The 20,106-nt window shown below is 40.8% G+C and overlaps 1 protein-coding gene across 1 annotated transcript in view; it reads left to right on the forward strand.

The window, feature by feature from the left end:
- STX12 (syntaxin 12) overlaps window positions 1-20,106 on the forward strand; it is a 43,731-nt gene that overhangs the window by 15,088 nt on the left and 8,537 nt on the right. The window contains exons 3-7 of the mRNA XM_032863897.1: window positions 1,221-1,320; window positions 6,663-6,800; window positions 12,802-12,845; window positions 14,396-14,501; window positions 18,259-18,331. Coding sequence (XP_032719788.1) covers window positions 1,221-1,320; window positions 6,663-6,800; window positions 12,802-12,845; window positions 14,396-14,501; window positions 18,259-18,331 — 461 coding nt within the window. The remainder of the gene's footprint in view (window positions 1-1,220; window positions 1,321-6,662; window positions 6,801-12,801; window positions 12,846-14,395; window positions 14,502-18,258; window positions 18,332-20,106) is intronic.

Raw genomic sequence — 20,106 nt, forward strand, 5'->3', positions numbered from 1 at the left:
CCTCCTTGTTGGCCCAGGACTCCCGATGATCTGCAGAGCTTATCTAGTCTAGTGGGATTTCCAACCGTAAAAATTAGAAAAACGTATTCACAATGATCTCGGGGTGTTTGAAGGAGAGGAGAATGGACTGGTAGTAGGGACTCACGATTCTTTTTATTACATCCTTCTTGACCCCATTTCTGCTTTTAGAAGTTCTTTTCTTCATCTTTAAAATATACTGAGTGATATTCTTTGTTTTCTGTCCTCGACAGTATGAAGTGAGAGAATGACTTACTACTTTGAGCTTTTTCCAGGGAGATGTGAAAAACACATCTTTGGATGTGTTGGTAATGTCTAGGAGGTACAGGCTCCTGACTGCCTCCTTCTTGTTTTTGACTCCCTCGTTTTTTTATCTTGGAGGCCCCTTTGCAATGAAAAAATAGTAATGATTGAGTAGTATGGTTTCTCTGTCCTCCCTTAAAACCTCTGTAGAAATGGCCATAGAGTAGAGGAAAATCATGACCAAAAGGGGCTCTTTCTGTGTTTGCACTACTTTCCAATCCCACTTAATACAATGCATATTCTTCCTTTTTTAATATTCTTCCTCTTAAACTCCTTATATGTTTTTATGCAGTACAGGGCTTCTTTGTTTTGGAGGGAGGAGCCAGAAAGTCAAGCATGAAGGACAATAGGGAGCCAAGAATAAAGCTGAAAAAGCACCAGCGTTAAGCAGGAACATGGGAGTAGATCTTCGGAGATTGTTCCTTAGGGTAGAAGTTGTGCTTTTAAATGCACGTTTCATCCAGCCCCCAGTGTCTAGATCCCATCTACAATCAGTGCCTGTGACAGACAGCAGCTAGGCAGAACTGCCGGGCGATGGACGGGAGAGTTTTGAGACCTTGGTGTGTTCAAACTATCAGATTTAGATGTGGGGGCAGTTACTCTTATATTTCTATCAGAACTGCTGATAGGCCTTTCTTTTCTTCCCAAAGACTTAAAATACCTATCAGCAGGTTTCACTGAGGTAGCTTCTTTCTTCTCAGTAACATGGAGATTCCTTGCAGTGGGTCTGACTGAGTAGTATTCCTGGAAATTTTTTTTGTGAACCTGGGCCTCTGGGAACCCATTCCTTCAAACACCCCCTCTATTCCTTGTACTGGGGCACTCTGAGAACTAACTGTACTAACTTCAACAGCTCTCGAGCCATGGAAATATCCTGAAACATGTCTTTTCTCTCTTAGGCAGCAGTTACAGCATTCCACAAATCAGCTTGCCAAGGAAACGAATGAATTGCTGAAGGAATTAGGGTCCTTGCCCCTTCCCTTATCTGCTTCAGAACAGGTTGGTATTTTCTGGTGTGTGTGTTCGTTTAATAGGAAAGGACTTTGTTTTAATGGGAAGAGAGTGTGTGAAACAAAAATAACTTGGCCTTTGGTGCTAGGTAGACCTTCTCTGCCCCTCAGTTTCCTTATCTGTAAAATTGGGCAATGTGACTGTTGTGACAATATAAAGAATGTATGCACCGGGTCTTGCAAAGTGCTCAGCATTCAGTAGCTACTCAGTATCGGCTGTTATTATTCATAATAACATACTATCATGGGTGCCTGGGTGGCTCAGTTGTTAAGCATCTGCCTTTGGCTCAGGTTTCCTGGGATTGAGCCCCCACACTGGGCTCCCTGCTTGGCGGGAAGCCTGCTTCTCCCTCTTCCACTCCCCCTGCTTGTGTTCTCTCTCTCCCTGCATCTCTCTCTCGCTGTCAAATAAATAAATAAAATTAAAAAAAACAAACAAACCCATACTTACATATTGATAAAATTAATTTAACTGGTAAAGAACCTCAGTGTTTGCATCTCTAGGGTTTGGCCAGCAGCTTTATGTTGCAGGTTAGGTCCTAGTTTGTCTTGTAGTCAGTTTCTATAAATCTCAATCAGATGTTTTTGCCTTCTATTTTGCAGTCACTTTCATGTCCCATCATGAGTCATTCATAGGTCTCAGGTTGAAGAAATGCCCAGGGGAAAAGATTTCTCTTTTCAAGTCATTTTATTCAGTGGTCATTGAAATCCTTTAAAAAACACAATTTTTAACTGGAGTTCATTGTTCCCTTGATGTTCCAGGCCTTTTCTTCACACATTCCAGAAGTCAGTGTGCCTCTGCCTTTATTGTGGCTTCATCTGTTTTAATTATCATTCATAGTTCTACCTCAAATCCTCTCTCTTCCAGGGAAAAAATAAAAAACTTTCTCCATCTATATTAGCCTACCGTGATTCCATTTTTCTTTAGCTTCTCTACCATTCCTAGGAGGACTCGACTTATTTTCCTTTTTATTATTGAATTTTTTTCTGATGATGTCCTATCCCTGATGGCTATAAAGACAAAGCCTACAACTTCCCCATTCTGGGTTATTTTTCACTCTTTGAGTTGTGCCTGGTTGGAACATGAAATAATTTTAGTGTGCTGTGATCATCATTTAGAAAATAAAATAGAGGGGCGCCTGGGTGGCTCAGTGGGTTAAGCCTCTGCCTTCAGCTCAAGTCATGATCTCAGGGTCCTGGGGTCAAGCCCCGAATTGGGCTCTCTGCTCAGCAGGGAGCCTGCTTCCTCCTTTCTCTCTGCCTGCCTCTTACTTGTGGTCTCTCTCTCTCTATCAAATAAATAAATACAATTTTTAAAAAATAATAATAAAATAGAGTAGGAGTATCTGAATGTATACCATGTAATAAAGGAAACTATTCTTACAGGAAACCTTCACTTCATACATATATGTATATATGGTACTAGGTCAAGATGCCACATTATTTCTGCATGTCTCCATCAAAAAAGTTTAAAAATGTTAGTTTAACCCATACATGGCAAGCTGTTTAATGGAGCACATGTTTAGTCTGTGGAGTTTTGGCACCCCCTTGCACAAAAGAGAGGAACCAATACTAGATGGTTTGTCGTCATACTACAAAGTAGCTCTGATAAAAAGTAATCTTGATGTAATCACCTTTGGTTGTCCATAGGTGTGCTGTTATTCATGCTGAAATTTCACTTAGAGACCAGTTCCCCTTGCCGTCCAGTATCTCCAATAAACATCACCCCTTTTGTCCTCCCAGCTGGGCACTTAGGGAATACACACTTGTGAATGGTTTTAGTTAGTAACAAAAAAGGAGTCTAAGGGTCTTGATGAAAGCAGAGTATTAGGAGTACTTAAGAGTTAATAGTAGCCTAAGCAAAAATAAATAGAAAGTTAAATCTGCTACCAAAAAGATAGATAGATAGATAGAGAGAGAGAGAGAGAGAGAGAAGGATTTAATTAGTTCCAGAATCAAATAGAAGTTATTTTTGGGTCATGCATGCTATTGTTCCCTACCATTATCTTGGATCATTAAGAACATGAAATAGATCTGCAAATAATTTCTTTTCTTTCTTTCTTTTTTTTTTTAAAGATTTTATTTATTTATTTGACAGAGAGAGATCACAAGTAGGCAGAGAGGCAGGCAGAGTGAGAGGGGGGGAAGCAGGCTCGCCGCTGAGCAGAGAGCCCGATGCAGGGCTCGATCCCAGGACCCTGGGATCATGACCTGAGCTGAAGGCAGAGGCTTTAACCCATTGAGCCACCTAGGCGCCCCTGCAAATAATTTCTTGATCCCTGCCCTGTTGTGCTGAATACCGTTTGCCCTTTCAATTCTTTCTTCGTCTAGTCAATCTTAGTCTTACCACCATCTTTTTGCTGCTGTCCTGTATATCAGATCATATATCCTCCTTTCAGTCTTTCGTACTTATGTGCTATAATCAGTGATCTTCTCGCTGCCAAATCCAGTGGGCTTTTTTGAGCTTTAATTCACTTTTCTGTCTCATTTGAAACAGCCCATCCCATCTCTGCTGAAACTGTTTTCTTTCCATGATCCCCTTTCATTATGTCTTCCAACTCTGGGATCCCTTGCTGGCCTCTTTTCTCTTTCCCCAGGTAGAGTCTCAGCCTCCTTCTCTGACTCTTGGTCTTCCTAGGAGTAAACATGTCCCAAGGCTGTGCCATTGACCTCTCATTTTCTTAGTCTCTGCTTTTTCCCTCGGGAGGCTTATCTATTTTTATGAGTTTACCTTTATGAACATGACCCCAAGATCTTTTCCTGGCTCTAGCCTCTAACCTCTAAGGACTGGGCCCATATTGTCATTTCCTACTCTAATATCTCTTCTTGAATATATTGCCTTCATCTAAAATTTTATGCATTGTCTTATACAGGATTTCTCCCATTTCACTCATATCCCTTAACTAAGCTGATTGATATTACTGATTGTCTTAAAAAAAAAAAAAAGTTTGTGCCTTTTGATCTAATATTCCCATTCATGAAAATTTGTCCTAAGGAAAAAAAGTTGGAAGAAAAAAAAAACCTGTAGTCTGGAGCTGGATTTCCTGTATTTAAATTCTACCCCTTCCACTTACTGACTGTGTGATCCTAGGCAAGTTACTTAACTTCTTCGTGCCTTGGTTTTCTGATCTGTAAAGTAGGGACTATAATATAGGTTGTTTAGGTTAAAGTGAGTTATTATGTTGAAGTACTTATAACCGTATTGGTACATGGTAAGTACTGTATTAATATTAGCAATTACAGTGGGGCTTCCATTAGCTTTCTTTATAATAGTTAAGTAGTTAAAACCTGGGCATAATCTAAAAGGAATGTTTACATAAAATTTCCTAGATCAAATTTTCCTTGATAGGATATTATGTAACAAAGGCCATAATTGTGAAGAGGATGATAACATGGAAAATGTTTATGATATACTTAAAGATAGCATTTTTTGTGGGGCACCTATCTGGCTTAGTTGACGGAGCATGCAACTCTTGATCTCAAGGTTGTGAGTTCAAGCCCCACGTAGTGTCTACTCAAAAAAAAAAAAAAAGTGTTTTTGAATAGTGAGATTAGGGAGTGATGGTTTTTTCCTTCTTATTGTTATAACGTTAATGTGAACTTTTAAAAAAAATTCCAGAAAAAGGGGGAAATGTTCCTCATGTAAATTTGCTCTCAGGGGCACCTGAGTGGCTCAGTCAGTTAAGCATCTGCCTTAGGCTCAGGTTATGATCCTAGAATCCCTGGATTGAGCCCCACACTGGGCTACCTGCTCAGCGGGGAGTCTCCTTCTCCCTCTGCCCTTTACTCTGCTTGTGCATGTGCGCTCTCTCTCTCTCTCTCTCTCCCAAATAAGTAAATAAAATCTTAAAAAAAAAAAAAAAACAACAAATTTTCTTTCAGGGCCCCTGAGTGGCTCAGTTAAGCATCTATCTTTGGCTCAGGTCATGATTCCAAGTTCCCAGGATCGAGTCCCTCATTGGACTCCTGGCTCAGTGGGGAGCCCGCTTCTCTCTCTCTCTGCCCCTCCCCCTGTTCGTTCACTCACTCTCTGTCTTTCAAATAAATAAAATCTTAAAAAAAATAAATTTGCTTTTAGTATTACCATAATTCTCCCAGGTGTGATATTTGAGTCATTCTTGACTTTAGCCCCCTTGCAGCCCTATAGGCAGTTGCTAAGTCATAATGTTTCTTAAATTCATGTCTTTGGGGTTCCCATTATTGACACAATGTCCTCCTGACCTTTAACCTAGAATATTGTAATAGTCTTTTTGACATGTTTCTTTTTTCCATCCTATCCTGTACACCATGGCAGACTACTTTTTCTAAATTATCATTTTGTACCCATCATGTTTCCTGCTCAGGAATCTTTGTTGCTTTTTGTTCCTTAGGGATTGAATCCCAAACTCATTAGCTTAGCATTTAAAACCTGCTCTGGTCAGCCCCTTCTCTGTCTTTCCAGTTCTGTGTTAGCTAGTCTTATGAAGAAAGCTTTGGTTCCAGCCAAACTGTCTCCTTATAGATCCTCTTCAAATGTTTACTGCCATGCCTTCGCTCACACTGTTTCTTTGACGAACTTGCCTACTCCTTCCATCTGCTTATTCAGATCTTTCTCCTCCTTCAGTGTTCACTTTCTCCTGGCCTTTATGGCTACTTGAGTTCTTACTGATTATACCTGCCTCCAAACTCCTATCGTATTCATAGGATATAGCAGTTATTTATAACGGCCTGTAATTTGTGTGTCTGTATCCCTTATCTATAAGTAGTTGGTAAGCTGTGTGAGGTCAGGGATGAGTTTTTACTTCTGTTCGCAGCACATAGCAGGTGCTCTCCGCATGTGTTTTTTGAGACGCAGAATGAGTAAGCTTAGTAAAAATAGCCTATAATAGTTTTCAGGTTCTCAAAGATTTTAAATCTCATTATAGTATAAAGGAAAATGATTCTGTAGTTTTCAGAGACACTATGAACTCAGTGTGGATGAGTATTTTTTAATATTTTAACATAAAACAATCTCTTTTGGGGTTCAGTCTGAGTCTAAAGTTATTTATTCTGCTTTTAGATTCTCCAGGGAACCAAAATTCTCAATTGCAATTCCCTCTGAGATTACCTTACAAGGTAAATGACGCACAGTTCCCAAGTTTGTCAGAATGAAAGAAGGAAAATTCAGACTTGGTCTATGGCATTAATGAGGGATTTGAGTTAGCAAAGAACAAATTTATTAAGGAAGAGCTTGTTTTATAGTAATTTTCCTGGTTAGAAATCTTTAGGGGGAATAATTTTGTTTTTAATGGGAATTAAAACCAAATGATTCAGGGTTAATATGAAATTTCAAGTCCTTGTTTATTTCCGTAGCGCCAGCAGAAACTTCAGAAAGAACGCCTCATGAATGACTTCTCTGCAGCCTTAAATAATTTCCAGGTTGTGCAGAGAAGGGTATCTGAAAAGGAAAAGGAGAGCATTGCCAGAGCAAGAGCTGGATCTCGTCTCTCGGTGAGTTGATTCTGCAAAGAAGACCCTTGCAATTGCAGGAAGTTCTTTCCCATCTTGTTGGATTTTTTTCCCCTCCTATTTCTGACCATTTTGACCCTTAGCTTTTGTTGTTATCTGCCCCCCCTTAATAATAATAAATATAGTCATTAGCTGTTGTGAAAATACCAGATTGGCACAACTGATATAAAAAATATGTATGCAGGGTACCTGGCTGGCTCAGTTGGTAGAGCATGTGATTCTTGATCTCAGGGTCGTAAGTTCGAGCCCCACGTTGGGCGAGGAGCCTACTTAAAAAAAATTTTTTTTAATAAAAATAAATTTTAAAAATATGTATGACTGTGGTCTAAGACTAGAAAAGAATATGCACAAAGATTTGGAAAAGTGACAATTATGTGTAATTTCTTTTCTGTTATCTTATTTGTCTTATATTAAAAATTTAAAAAAAAGAAACAATGCATCTATTTCCTAGAATAGGGCAGGCTAGATTATTTGCACTAGACCTCTCTGTGAAACAAATGAACAAATATTAAATTTTAACAACCCAACTTCTCAAAACTATCAAAGAGCCATGAAAATATTAAGGTCAAAATCTAAGAGAAGATGAGAACCCATAGAGAGGTAAGCTGAGCACTGAAACTGCTTGTGCATGGAGTACATTTACTGAGGGCAAACTTGAACTTCAGTTTTGATGTCCTTATGGTATGAGGGGGAAGAAAAGCCCAGAGTCCACACAAAGTGGGAAATCTCAAAGAAGGTGCTCCTCCAATCAAACTGGACCCCAAAAGACTATATCCTTCGGGTATGGGTAAACCAAAAGTAAACCCTTCTTTCCTACAAAAAGATTGCATTAGCACTGAACTGAGTAGGAGGTAGAGGACAGCAGGAGAGAGGGGAAATCCCAACACTAACTTGTATCACAGAGGAACTTTGGGGCAAATTTACAGCCCAAATTCATTCTACATTAATGATCCAAAAGCATCAAGCTGGTGCCAGACAGAAGCAAATACAAATAAATCCTCTCTGGTTAGACACGTTTATCCTAGCCCTGAAAGAATACCCTCAAACAATTTATGAAGTGTTGTGAGCAGCACAGGGTTAAAAATACCCAAGTAGGCGCTCCTGGGTGGCTCAGTGGGTTAAAGCCTCTGCCTTCGGCTCAGGTCATGATCTCAGAGTCCTGGGATCGAACCCCACATCGGGTTCTCTGCTCAGTGGGGAGCCTGCTTCCCCTCTTTCTCTGCCTGCTCCTCTGCCTACTTGTGATCTCTGTCTGTCAAATAAATAAATAAAATCTTAAAAAAAAAATACCCAAGTACACAAAGAAACAAATAACTCTTAAGTAAGAATGAATAGAAACAACAGTGAGGTGAAATGGACCTACCTCATGTATTAGAATTATAAGACAACTGTCCTTATTGTATTTAAAGAAAATCTTGAAAACATCTGCAGGAAGCAGGAAGCTACAAAAAAAACTTTGGAAAAGAGTCACAATACTTTCTAGAATTGAAAAATATAATATGGAAACTAAAAACTTAATGGGTAGGTGTTTTAACTAGAAAATAGAAAATATTTTATATCTCACGATATTATGTATCAACATGTAGGACAGAGGGTTAAGAAGTTCAATAGAAGAAAGCTTATGAGAAAGGGAGAATGAAGAGAAAGGATCTGACCTAGTTTTTATTGGAATTTCAGAATAAGAGTGGAGCAAACATAGAATAGAGAGGAATGACTGGTAATATTTTAGAACTTATGAGAGGCACTCATTTGCAGTTTCAAGAAGCCCAACAAATCCCAAAAAGAATAAATAAAAGACTCTTATCTAGATACATCAGAGAGAAACTTCAGAACACCAAAGACAGAGAGAAAATCATAAAAATAGCCGGGGAAACAAGATACTACCTTCAGAGACACAGTAGTTGGATTGGCAATTGACTTCTCAGCAGCAACAGGGGAAACCAGTCGAGGGCCATCTGTAATATTCTAATAACTGCCTACCTGGGAATCTAAACCCAGTGAAAGAAGATATGCGGAATGAGAATTAAAGACATTTTCAGTCAAAAGTGAGTTAGCTGTCAGCACACCTTACTTAAGAACATTCTAGAAAATGTACTTCAGGCAGAAGGAAGATAATCCCAGATGGGAAGTCTGAAAAGCAGAAAAGAATGAAGAGCAAAGAAGGTGGTAAGTATGTGAAAAAATAAACTACAAATAGGGAGAAGATACTGTTATATGTATAATTAGCAAGGGACTAGTAACCAGAATAGGTACAGAACATATAAAGAATTCCTGTGAATCATTATGAAAAATATACAACCCAATAGAACATGAGTTTCTCAGACTTTTTGATCTCAGGACCCTGTTACACTTAAAATTATTAGAGACCCCAGTGAGCTTTTTATTTGTATGAATGGTATATATTGATATATGTTAGAAATTAAAACTGTGAGGTTTTAAAAATGTTTATTCTTTTATAAATAATAATAAACCCAATATATAGTAATATAAATGACATTTTAATTAAAAATAACTTCTTTTCCAAAACAAAAAAGAAATTAGTGGGAAGAGTGGCATTGTTTTCATTTTTGCAAATCTTTTTAATATTTGGCTTAGCAGAAGGAAGCTGGATTTTCACATCTGCTTCTGTATTCAGTCTGTTGTGATAAGTTGTTTTGGTTGAAGTATCTGAAGAAAATCAGCCTTACAGGGATATGCAATTAGAAAAGGAAGGAGTATTTTAATTAATCTTTTCAGATCATTGTTGATATTATTCTTTGATACTACATCAAAACTTGATAGAAGTTAGTGGAATTGTGGAGTCTAAAACTGTATTAATGACTTTTTCAGACTCTGCTACATCCAAATCTGTTGGTCTTATGTTTTGATTGGATCTTTTTTCCATGTATGATTTTTATATCATATATTTATCTTTCAGAAAATATTGATTTCCTGAGTTATGTAGGTCTTCCAAATGTTGATATATTTCATTATACAATATCAAAAGGTAATGTAGTATCTTTAGTTTTATCAGGAAAGTCTTTAGATATTTTAAGGGGGGTTGTGAATCTTTTAAGTTCACAAGTGGTGCCACCCAGGTGCCCCTTAATTTTTTATTTTTATTTTTTAAAGATTTTATTCATTTATTTGAGAGGGAGAGAGAGAGCAAATGAGAACAAGCAGGGGAGGGGCAAAGGGAGAGGGAGAAGCAGACTTCCTTGCTGAGCAGAGAGCCCCACTTGGGGCTCAATCCCAGGACCCCAGGGTCATGACCTCAACCAAGGCAGACACTTAACCAACTGAGCAAGCCAGGCACCCTGAAAGCTAGATTTTTATCACTGGCAACGTACACTGTCCATTGTTTTCCTTGATGTGACAGGCTTACACTGTTTATCTTCAAGAGCTTATCTGCCAGGGGTGCCTGCGCGGCTCATTCTGCTAAGTTGTCTACCTTTAGCTCAGGTCCTGATCCCGGGGTCCTGGGATTGAGCCCCCTGACCGGGCTCCCTGCTCAGCAGGGAGTCTGCTTCTCCCTCTGCCTTCTACTCTCTCTTCTTTTACTCTCTCTCTATCTCTCTCTCAAATAAATAAATAAAATCTTAAAAAAAAAAAAGTCGGCTTACATGGAGCCCAATTGGGGGGCTTGACCTCACAACTCTGAGATCAAGTTCTGAGCTGAGATCAAGAGTTGGATACACGGGGCGCCTGGGTGGCTCAGTGGGTTAAAGCCTCTGCCTTCGGCTCAGGTCATGATCCCAGGGTCCTGGGATCGAGCCCCACATCGGGCTCTCTGCTCAGCAGGGAGCCTGCTTCCTCCTCTCTCTCTCTCTGCCTGCCTCTCTGCCTACTTGTGATCTCTGTCTGTCAAATAAAATAAATAAAATCTTTATAAGAAAAAAAAAAAAGAGTTGGATACTCAGTGGTCTGAGCCCCTTGTGTTTTTGCTCCATGAATATAAACGTCAGCACAGTGAAAATGGCAAGTAACATCTTTGTATTATTTTGAATAATGGTCAAACAAATGGAAAAGTGCCCAACTTCTTTAATCACCAGGAAACTGCAAATTGAAACCACAGTGAGGTAGTATTTCATGTCCAGATGTGGGGCAAAAATGTAAAATTCTGTGAACACTGAAGGTGATTGTTATAGATATGATGCAACAGAAACTTTCCTACCTGGCCAGTTAGAGTATGAATTGGGACAACCACTGGAAGACATTTTGCCTGCGAATTTCTGAACACATCAGTTCTACCCCTAGAGAAAACTGGAAATGTTTGTATCAGGATATATGTATAAGAATGTTTATAGCAGGGTGCCCGGGTGGCACAGTGGTTAAGCCTCTGCCTTCAGCTAAGGTCATGGTCTCAGGGTCCTGGGATCGAGGCCCACATCGGACTCTCTGCTCAGCAAGGAGCCTGCTTCCCCCCTTCTCTCTGCCTGCCTCTCTGCCTACTCATGATCTCTCTCTCCCTCCGTCAAATAAATAAATAAATAATCTTAAAAAAAAAAAAAAAAAAAAAGAATGTTTATAGCAGAGGTGCCTGGGTGGCTCAGTGGGTTAAGCTGTTGCCTTTGGCTCAGGTTATGATCTCAGGGACCTGGCATTGAGGGCCCCATCGGGCTCTCTGCTCAGCAGAGATTCTCTCCCTCTGCCTGCCTCTCTGCCTACAGAGACAGAGAGTGGTCTCTCTCTCTCTGTCAAATAAATAAATAAAATCTTTAAAAAAAAATGTTTATAGCAACATTATTTGTTGGAAACATCTGAATGTCTATTGGTAGTTGAATAGGTAAATGCATTATGGTATATTCTCATAATATCATATAGCAGAGAGAATTAATGAACAACAGTTACATTCAGCATCAGGGATGGATCTGGCACAATCTGGCATGATCCAATGAAAGCACGGAAGAGTACAAACAGTGTAATTCCGTTCATGTGAGGTAAAATGATATTAAATAAGGTAAAATATTAAATGATATTAAATAAGCAGGTAAAATGATATTAAATAAGGATACATGTCTGGGGCGCCTGGGTGGCTCAGTGGGTTAAAGCCTCTGCCTTCGGCTCAGGTCATGATCCCAGGGTCCTGGGATCGAGCCCCACATCGGGCTCTCTGCTTGGCAGGGAGCCTGCTTCCTCCTCTCTCTCTCTCTGCCTGCCTCTCAGCCTACTTGTGATCTCTGTCTGTCAAATAAATGAATAAAATCTTTAAAAAAAAAAAAAATAAATAAATAAATAAGGATACATGTCTGTATTGAAAATATGAGAAAATGATCATTGGAAAGTCAGGATAGTGGTTACTTTAAGGTCAAGGGGGGTGTGTTGTAATTGGAGAAGGGGATAGAGGAGGCTGGAGGGCGCTACCAGTGTTCTGTTTCTTGAAAAAGTAAAAATTTCAAACAACAACAGTAACAACAAAAAACCTCACAGTGTTCCTCTGGGTGGGTAGAACTTTGACATTTTCCTCATTTTGCTTGTTCTGTTAATTACTACCATTATAAAAAGGGAAAGACTTGTTTTTTAATGGAATTGATTGCTCTTTTAACATTTTTTTCTTAACTTTTTTAAATATATGCATTAGACTGATTTTTTGAAATGAGTCTGTCGCTTTAGTGCCTGATGTGCCATACATGTCCGTTTTTTTTAAATCTTTACATGTTCTGAAGATTTGTTTCCCTGCAGGTTTTCCACTTGTTCCCTTATTCTGCCTCCCTGCAGATTGTAAATAGGTTATCACTAAGACTGTTGTTTATTCCTCTCTCCGACCCATGTTCCTCCATCCTATTCAGTAAGGTTACCATTCTGAGCCCAGATTTGCTTTAAACTACTTCACGCCCATTTTATAGTCGAGACAGATTGCCAGAGCCCTGTGTCGTCTTGCAGATCCCGTTGGAGCCAAGGGATGTTGCTTCTTTATACTGTAGCGACAGGAAGCCATTGTTTTGTGTGTCTGTCTGTGACATGTTTCTGGATAACAGCAGCAATAATGCCATCTGCTTTCTAGGCGGAGGAGAGGCAAAGAGAGGAACAGCTCGTCTCATTTGATGGGTAAGGAGCTATCCATCCAACCCGCTGGCTTGTTGAGATGGGATTCTGTACTTTCTACTTAATTCTAATTTTAAACATCAGTGTGGAGAAGAAGGAAAAATAAAGGCAGACCTGGGGTGGGTGACTTATAATCTACCAAGTAAAATAAAAAAGTCAAAACCTTGTGCTTTTCCAAGATCTTTGAATTAGAGAAGAGACAATTTCAGGGTAAATAAAAAAGCCAGAGAAATCCCTGATGTCTTTGTGTTGGGGAGAGGGCTTGGCTCGCTAGGAATAAGTACGAATCTATGAATCTACAGATTAGGACTTTATCTCTAATACAGATTTAAGTTTTTCTAAGTTCTTGGGTGTCCGTTTACCCATCTGTAAAACAGAGGCAACTCATTCTTTTAGGAGTAGTACAAGAAAAAGCAGACAATTTGCATCTGAAAGACATCTTCTTTCTTCACTTCTCCACACTGAGTTAACGGATTCCATAGAAATGTGTTGGTGTTATTAATTCAGAACTTAGAATGCTTTATCACAGTTATGTATCTCTCTGTGAGCACCTCGTGCCTGATGGGTTCTACCGTACTCCATTTTGTGTCTCCAACGTGTGGAAGAAACTCTTTAAATACTGTGAAGATGATGTCTGATTTATGCATACTGTTGGAAAAATGCTTAATACTGGAGTTTCAAAATGTTTTATGTCTAGCATCATATGTAGTATGCCTTTCTTCTAAACGTGGTACCTGAAAAGAAGAGTTACAGCATTTCACTAGCTTTTTTGCTTTAGTTTTCTCTTAAGAGGCATTTAACCCAGGAGCTCCTGGTGGCTCAGGTGGTTAAGCATCTGCCTTTGAGTCAGGTCCTGATCCCAGGGTCCTAGAATGGGGGCCCCGGGGCAGGCTACCCGCTCAGCGGGGAGTCTGCTTCTCCCTCTTGCTCTGACCCTTCTCCTGCTCATGCTCTTGCACTCTCTCTTTCTCTCTTAAACGAATAAAAAAATAAATAAATAAAAACCTTAAAAGTACTTTTTTATAAAAGAGGCATTTAACCCAAAATATAATCTCAAGGAATGTTCTGAAAACCAGAAGATGTGATTCTGTTAGATTAATTGGAGAAGCACTGACAGGTCACTTAGCTTGCTTTTCTCCACCCACTTAGTACCCAAGAGACCAACACAGCTTACTCTCTGAGAGTGCTCTAGAAGAGGATGGGTCAGTGTGCTTCATTGACTTGAAGTTTCTGTCTGCTTTCCTTGTCTGGCAAGCCCTAGCAGGATTGCAGAGTGTACCCCTAACTAGAAACCAGCAAGGAGGCCCATCCCTTATAGCCCTGCTTCATCTCAGTTTTGCCCAGGGAAGCTGAGACTTTGTTTTCTCGTGGTATTATCAACTCTTTGCCTCCAGATATGAAGAATGTGGCCCTTAAGGACTTTGTATCGATGCCAGAGGTGTTGGAGCCCTGGTAGTGCACTTGGATAGGCTCTGCTGGTAGCAGAAATGTTGTGGGTGTCTTGTGCACACCTTAGAGGGGAGGAATCAACTAGTGTGCTTGTCTCCTTGCAGCCATGAGGAGTGGAACCAGATGCAAAGCCAGGAGGATGAGGTGGCCATCACCGAACAGGATCTGGAACTTATTAAAGAGAGAGAAACAGCAATTCGGCAGCTGGAGGTAAGAGCCAGGTCGTGTCTTTTGTTTGACTCAATGTATCTGCCACTCTAGTCCACCTGGATTTTCTCTCAGCCATTAGGAAAAAGTATGAGATGAGTCCTTATGTGATTTTCATATTATGTCTCAGTGTAATCATGGCGAATTTGAACTACTTTTATGATGGTATTAGTCATGGTGCCCAAGAAGATTCAAATCCTTTCCTCCATTACTATATCTTACATGGTCTCTGGGAGAATAGGGATGAAGAACAGAGCAAGGTAAACAAATATTTTATTCCTCATTAAGGCTCAGTCAGTTGGGTATCTGCCTTTGGCTCAGGTCATGATCCCAGGGTCCACAGCAGGCTCCCTGCTTAGCGGGGAGCCTGCTTCTCCTCCTCTCTCTCTGCCCCTCCCCTGCACTCATGCTCTCTCTCCCACTCTCTCTCTCTCTCTCTCAGGTAAATAAATAAAATCTTAAAAAAAGGAAAAAAAAGACTTTGCCCCCAGACCTCAATGCCAACTTCTAGATCGGGTGGGATTCTGTGGAGAGAGCCCCTTTGGGGCGCCTGGGTGGCCCAGTTGGTTAAATATCTGCCTTCAGCTCAGGTCATGATCCTGGGGTCCTGGGATCAAGCCCCATGGCAGGCTTCCTGCTCAGTGGGGAGTCTGCTTCTCCATCTGCCCTGTGTCCCCACCCCACCCCACCCCACCCCCACTCATGCTCTCGTTTCTCTCTTTCAAATAATAAAATCTTAAAAGAAGAAGAAGAAGAAGAGAGAGCGCCCCTTTGCTTAGTACCTCAGAAAAAAAGCAGGCCAAAAAGTTTGCTTAATTTTTGTGCATCCCAAAGTCTAATCCCAGGTTGTGGATATGACTTCACTACAGGGAAACAGGAGCAGTTTTTGAGGTGGGGGTTGAGGTAAAGGTCTCGAGGCCTTTCTTACCTGATTTTCCAACTTTAACTTTACATAAATGACCAGCATATTCTAAACCTGAGTAGTTTTCTCCTCCATGCATCCAGAAGACTGCCATCCCTGGGGGGGCAGTGAGGAGGGTGGGGTTGTAGAGAGAGAAACTTGGAGCTCCTCCATGACCTTTGTCTGTGGCAGTGGATCTGAACTCTAACGCATTCAGGATAGAGACCTTCAGTGTCTATGTTTAGATGGAACAATTCATCCTCAAATTTGATGATTTTATTGCCTTCAAAGATACCATATCTTTCTTTTTCACTTACTGCAACTAACCATCGACTTGGTTCTCTAACATTAAAATTCTGTTCTAGCAGAGAGCAGAGTGAAACACAGAGCTAAGGAAAGGATTCTCTCCATAGAATCCCACCCGATCTAGAAGTTGGCATTGAGGTCTCGGGGCATAGTCTTTTTTTCCCTTTTTTGAAGATTTTATTTACTTACCTGAGAGAGTGAGAGAGAGAGCGTGGGAAAGAGAGAGCATGAGTGCTCTTAGCTCCTTAGCCCAGGAACATAATGGGCGCATCAGAAATTCAGCATTAAGTCCAAATGGTTAGCTGGGACTGGATTTTCATATCCAGTCATTTCCTACATCTAATATACAAGCCCTGTTCTAATGGAAGAACAATATACTGTTGTGTCTCCTTGACTCTCTCACATTGTGCATCTGACATTTCTGGCTACCAAATGTGTGGGCGTTTTCCACATCAAGCAATCCTTCGACACCAGGGAAGTGTTTTATAACTTAACCCAATTTAGATATTGTCTACCTGGAATTAGCTTCAGATCCCACAGGGTAAGGGCTCAGTTCCACAAGACTGTACCCTCCCCCCAACTTGGGAAGCCCGCTAAGTCTAGGTTGTTACCTACACTTCTGACTGACAGGCTATCAATTGGAGGTTTCCATGACCCCCTCACGGGATTTGATTAATTTGCTAGAGCAACTCAGAACTTAGGAAAACAGTTTATTTACTAGGTTACTGGTTTATTATAAAAGGATACAACTCAAGAACAGCCAGATGGAAGAGATACACAGAGCAAAGTATGTGGGAAGGGGTGTGGACCTTCCATGCCCTCTCCACCTGTACCACTCTCCTCGACCTCCATGTTCACCAGCCCGAAAGTGCTCTCAGTCCTGCCATTTAGGATTTTTATGGAGGCTTCATTATGTAGACACGATTGATTAAATCATTGGCTCTGGATGGTTGATTCAGCCTCCAGCCCTCTGATAACAAGGTTGGTTCCCCTGGCAACCAGCCCCCATCCTGAGGGGTTGTTCTTTAAGCTCAGGTGTGGTTGAAAGGAGTTTGTTATAAGTAACAAAAGCTAATTTTCTCTCTTCACCACTTGGGAAATTTTGAGCATTTTAGGAGCTCTACTCTAGGAATGGGATGAAGACTAAATATATATTTCTTATTATAAATCACAGTTTCACACTCATGTTATAACCAAGCTAAGCTATTTGCCCTTTAACTCAATTAACTTTTTGTTTATTTGGCTTCTCTTTCGCTTTAAGGTACAACTCAAGTCTTGCTGCTTCTGCAAGCCTTCCTCTGCACACCTTTGTATACCATTTACTAGTCATTTCCTCTGTAATGACTTTTCTTACTTATCTTGCTGTGTGCTCATCCCACCCCCGTTAGCTAGTAAGCCTTTTTGTATCCACAGCAACTAGCAGACTGTCCCAACTACAGAAGACTCTTAGCAAGTAATTAAGGTTTTGATGTGCTGGTAAGAACTAGTCTTGCCAAGCTATGATTCGGAAGTCATGGCTTTCAAGGCATTGTTTCTGACTGTAGTGTTCTGAGAGGCAGTGTATTGTAATCCAGAGAGCATGGGCTTCGGAGCTATTCTGCCTGCAATGCTTAGTTTCCTAATGCACCAGCTTTGTAACTGGACAGTTAAATAACCTCTCTGAGCCTTATTATCCTCAGAGATACTTGACTTCATGGAGTGACTGAATGATTAATGTAAATATCAAAGAGGCATAGTAACATTATGAAAACATCATGAACTTTTAATTCTCAGCTCTGCCACTTGCTAGCTTTGAGACCTTGGGACAAGTCATCAAACCTTCCTGAGCCCCAGTTTTCTATTCTGTATGATGGGGATGATACATGTCTCATTGTGTTGTCATGAGAACCAACTAAATAATGATTAATCATAGCTGACACATGAAGTGCTTATTACACAGTTCCAAGAACTTTACATATATCAACTTACTTAGTGCTTCTGCACTTTAGTATGAGGTGGGTACTATCATTGTCCACATTTCAGAGGCAACAGGCCAGAGGGGTTCTTTTTTTGTTTGTTTGTTTGTTTGTTTGACAGACAGAGATCACAAGTAGGCAGAGAGGCAGGCAGAGAGTGAGAGAGAGGAGGAAGCAGGCTCACCGCTAAGCAGAGAGCCCAATGTGGGGCTTGATCCCAGGACCCTGGGATCATGACCTGAGCCGAAGGTAGAGGTTTAACCCACTGAGCCACCCAGGTGCCCCAGGCCAAAGGGGTTCTTAACCTACAATGGTACAACAAGACTGTGGAGGATTAACCTCACACAGCAAGACTATCCTCTCTAGCTGACTCTCAGGCTCCAAGAGTCTGTTTAATTACCTACTTGGTATATAGTTCTTGGCATATAGTAGGCATTTAGTAGATATTAGTTAACTTTATTTTCATTTTCAGTTTATGAAGAAAGCATGATTTATAAGCCTTAGAAACACACGTGTTATGTTTACAGCCAAAATTTTAGCTAAGTAGAGGGATCGTCTAACATGTTGCTTTATGTTTGTTATTTTTTGTGTTCCCTAGGCTGACATTTTGGATGTCAATCAAATATTTAAAGATTTGGCCATGATGATCCACGATCAAGGGGATCTAATTGGTATGTATCATTGATACTGTAAACCTCGAGGTGAGTTGATAGCAATACTTGTGTGTGAACAAGTCAGTAAGACATATCTGAAGAAATTAGACATTTAAAAATTATTAAATTCTTTTTTTAGCCCCCTTTTTATATTGTCAAATGTAAAAACTTAAATGAGACCTCTGTAATTGCTCAGCTCCCTTGCCATTAGCCTCCTGCTAAGTCTTTGGCTGTTGAGGGAAATAGCTGTTGGCTTCCCAGCTTTTATCTCCAGAAACTTACCCAATTTGAGGATTAGTAACCTCTTTTTTTAAGCTTTTTATTTGGAAATGATTTCAAGTTTAGAAAGGTTGCAAAAATAAAAAGACTACAAGGAATTCCTTTGTTAACCTTTACACAGATTTACGTCTTGTTAACATTCTACCCCATTTGCTTTAGACTTGCTCCCTCTCTCTCTAAATATACGTGTGTATGCATAATTTTTTCTGACCCATTCATGGATAAGTTGCATACTTCACAGCACTTTGCCGCTAAAATAGTTCAGTGCTTATTTCCAAAGAATAGAGCTGTTGTCTTACCCAGTTAGTAACTTTTGATTCCATGGCTGGATAGTTGGAATAGTGGTAGTAAAACAAGGGCCAACATCATCAAGAGTGTGTTTAGGAGGAGGAGTCAAGATGGCGGAGAAGTAGCAGCTGAGACTACTTCAGGTTGCGGGAGATCAGCTAGATAGCTTATCTAAAGATTGCAAACACCTACAAATCCAACGGGAGATCGAAGAAAGAAGAACAGCAATTCTAGAAACAGAAAATCAGCCACTTTCTGAAAGGTAGGACTGGCGGAGAAGTGAATCCAAAGGGACGGGAAGATAGACCGCTGGGGGAGGGGCCGGCTCCCGGCAAGCGGCGGAGCAACGGAGCACAAAAGCAGGACTTGTAAAAGTCTGTTCCGCTGAGGGACATCGCTCCAGAGGCTTAACTGGGGTGAAGCCCACGGGGGGCCAGTGTGGCCTCAGGTCCCGCAGGGTCACAGAAGGATCGGGGGTGTCTGAGTGTCGCAGAGCTCGCAGGTATTAGAACAGGGAAGCCGGCTACAGAGACGGAGCCGAGGAGTGAGCTCACAGCTCGGGTTTACCTTGAACTGGTCTCAGGCTCGGTCAGCTCGGAGCGCGGCCGGAGGCCAGGCAGACGGGAGTAATTGGACGCTGTTCCCTGAGGGCACACTGAGGAGTGGGGCCCCGAGCTCTCGGCTCCTCCGGGCCGGAGACTGGGAGGCCGCCATCTTCATTCCCGTCCTCCGGACTCTACGGAAAGCGCTCAGGGAACAAAAGCTCCCGAAAGCAAACCCGAGCGGATTACTCAGCCTGGCCCCTGGTAAGGGCGGTCCAACCCCGCCTGGGGCAAAGACACTTGAGAATCACTACAACAGGCCCCTCCCCCAGAAGATCAACAAGAAACCCAGCCAGGACCAAGTTCACCTACCAAGGAGTGCAGTTTCAATGCCAAGGAGAGCAGCGGAATTCCAGAGGAGGAGAAAGCAAAGCACGGAACTCATGGCTTTCTCCCCATGATTCTTTAGCCTTGCAGTTAATTTAATTTTTTTTTCTTTTTCAATTTTTTTCTCTTCTTCTGCTAAATTTTTTTAAACTTTTACCCTTTTCTTTTTTAACATTTTTTAACTAGTTTATCTAATATATATATATTTTTTCCTTTTTATATTTTTTTCATTATTGGTTTTCTTTTTTTATTTGTTTCTTTTTTCTTTTTTTTTTTTTTTTTTTCTTTCTGAACCTC

This window comes from Lontra canadensis, unplaced genomic scaffold (assembly GCF_010015895.1).
Source record: "Lontra canadensis isolate GAN:19392208 unplaced genomic scaffold, GSC_riverotter_1.0 scaffold25, whole genome shotgun sequence".
Lineage (NCBI taxonomy): Eukaryota > Metazoa > Chordata > Mammalia > Carnivora > Mustelidae > Lontra > Lontra canadensis.